Source organism: Cajanus cajan, chromosome 3, assembly GCF_000230855.2.
Source record: "Cajanus cajan strain Asha chromosome 3, NIPB_CcT2T_4, whole genome shotgun sequence".
Classification (NCBI taxonomy): domain Eukaryota; kingdom Viridiplantae; phylum Streptophyta; class Magnoliopsida; order Fabales; family Fabaceae; genus Cajanus; species Cajanus cajan.
In genome coordinates, this window is record NC_138519.1 from 10485720 (window position 1) to 10487500 (window position 1781).

A 1781-nucleotide genomic window follows, 5' to 3' on the forward strand; every position below is an offset into this window, starting at 1 on the left:
ACATCCTTGAATTCTTTTTTCTCATAGATCCTTTGCCATTAGAATTGCTTAACTGTTGTTATAGTCGGTAGCTAACCAACGACGTTAGCGAATGCTGACATATATAAAAGTAAAGAAATTTTAACATTTTAAAAAATAATTATTATATTAAAAGTTATCGAATAATGTAATAAATGATAATATATTTAAAAAAAAATAAGCCAAACAGATGTATCTATTAAATTTACATTATATAAAAAATTATTAAATGTATAAAATTTAATGTAAATTTTTAGACTTACATTTAATTTCGGATATGAAATAAATTATGTTAAAAGGAAAATATTTACCTTATATATGTTCATAATTTCAAATAGAGATTAACCACTAATTTTGGTAGTGAATACTTAATATTAATACTATCATTACCAAAAAAATATATATATATATATAAAGTTACATGATAAAACATAACTCTAAAAAAATATAAATAACGTTATTTAACAAGTTAGGTATATTACTATAATTATTAAAATGACATTCCTCAAAATAGATGAAAAGATGGAAGACATAGACGTATCAACTTACCCATGTAGCAAAACCAAGCCATGCGCCACCCAACATTTATGCAAAGTACCATTACAAACACCAACAATATTGTTACATAAGTTGCTCCAAAACTCCAAAAGAATGCTACCATGTCCAATGTTGTTTCCTTTCTTCCTGTTTTATGAGATTGTGGTGCAGGTGAATGTGCATTGCACTTCTTCTTAAGGAGAGTTCCACAGAGGTTAGGATTACCTTTATAACTATCCTCGTCAAAGGTTGCAAATTGCCCTATATTGGGTGCTATTCCGGAAAGATTATTGTATGACACATTAAATGTTGACAAAAAGTTTAACTGGGTTAGTTGAGAAGGTATTTGACCACTGAAGTTATTGTAGGACAAGTCTAAACTCTCTATTTGGGTAAGATTAGAAAGAGACATTGGTATTAAACCTGACAAGTAATTATGGGATAGATTCAAGGCATAAAGTTGTTGTAGATTTCCAATGTGATAAGGGATGATACCAGTCAACATATTACATGATAAATCCCATCCAATCATGCTCTCTAGGATGTCACCTTTGTAAGAGTAATAATTATGTTTTGTTCTAAATTCCACAACTGTTTGTTGCTCATACATCATTGTGTTGACTGCATTTGTAGGTGGGATTAATTCCACACTAGCATTGGGCAACGGATTTCCTATGTAGAAGTTCCAATAACCAACACTTGGAATATTGAAATTAAGACCATGATCTTCATCTTCTACCATTCCAAATGACAAATTTTCAATGCAAGATGGTATTGAACCACTAATCATGTTACGTGAGAGGTCCATAATGGTAAGACTTTGTAATTGACACAGTTGAATTGGTATATGACCTCGAAAGTTGTTCCCTCCTAATAATAGAACTCGTAAATTTGACAACTTACCAATCCAATTCGGAACATCTCCAGATAAATTATTATCCCTTAGGTCTAGTGTTACTAGCTTTGAGCTTTCAGATAATGTGTGTGGTATACAACCAAAGAAAGCATTCTTTTGCAAATACAAGAACCTGAGGGATGATGTGTTAAAATCAGGGATCGATCCAAATAATCTATTTTGAGAAAGATCCACCATTGCAAGCCCTGGAATGTTAACAAACTCAAAAGGAATCTCACCTTCCAATTGGTTTTCTGCCGCAAGAAAGATATACATGTAGGAAAAGTTGCCAATTGAACTAGGAATTTCTCCTGAGATTGAATTATTGGAT

The 1781-nt window shown here is 31.3% G+C and overlaps 1 protein-coding gene across 1 annotated transcript in view; it reads right to left on the bottom strand.

The window, feature by feature from the left end:
* Nucleotides 1-404: 404 nt before the first annotated feature.
* The window catches only part of LOC145955527 (receptor-like protein 15), a 21154-nt gene continuing 19777 nt past the window's right edge, over nt 405-1781 (bottom strand). The window contains exon 6 of the mRNA XM_083070364.1: nt 405-1781. This exon is cut by the window's right edge and continues 928 nt beyond it. Coding sequence (XP_082926490.1) covers nt 524-1781 — 1258 coding nt within the window. The 3' untranslated portion in view covers nt 405-523.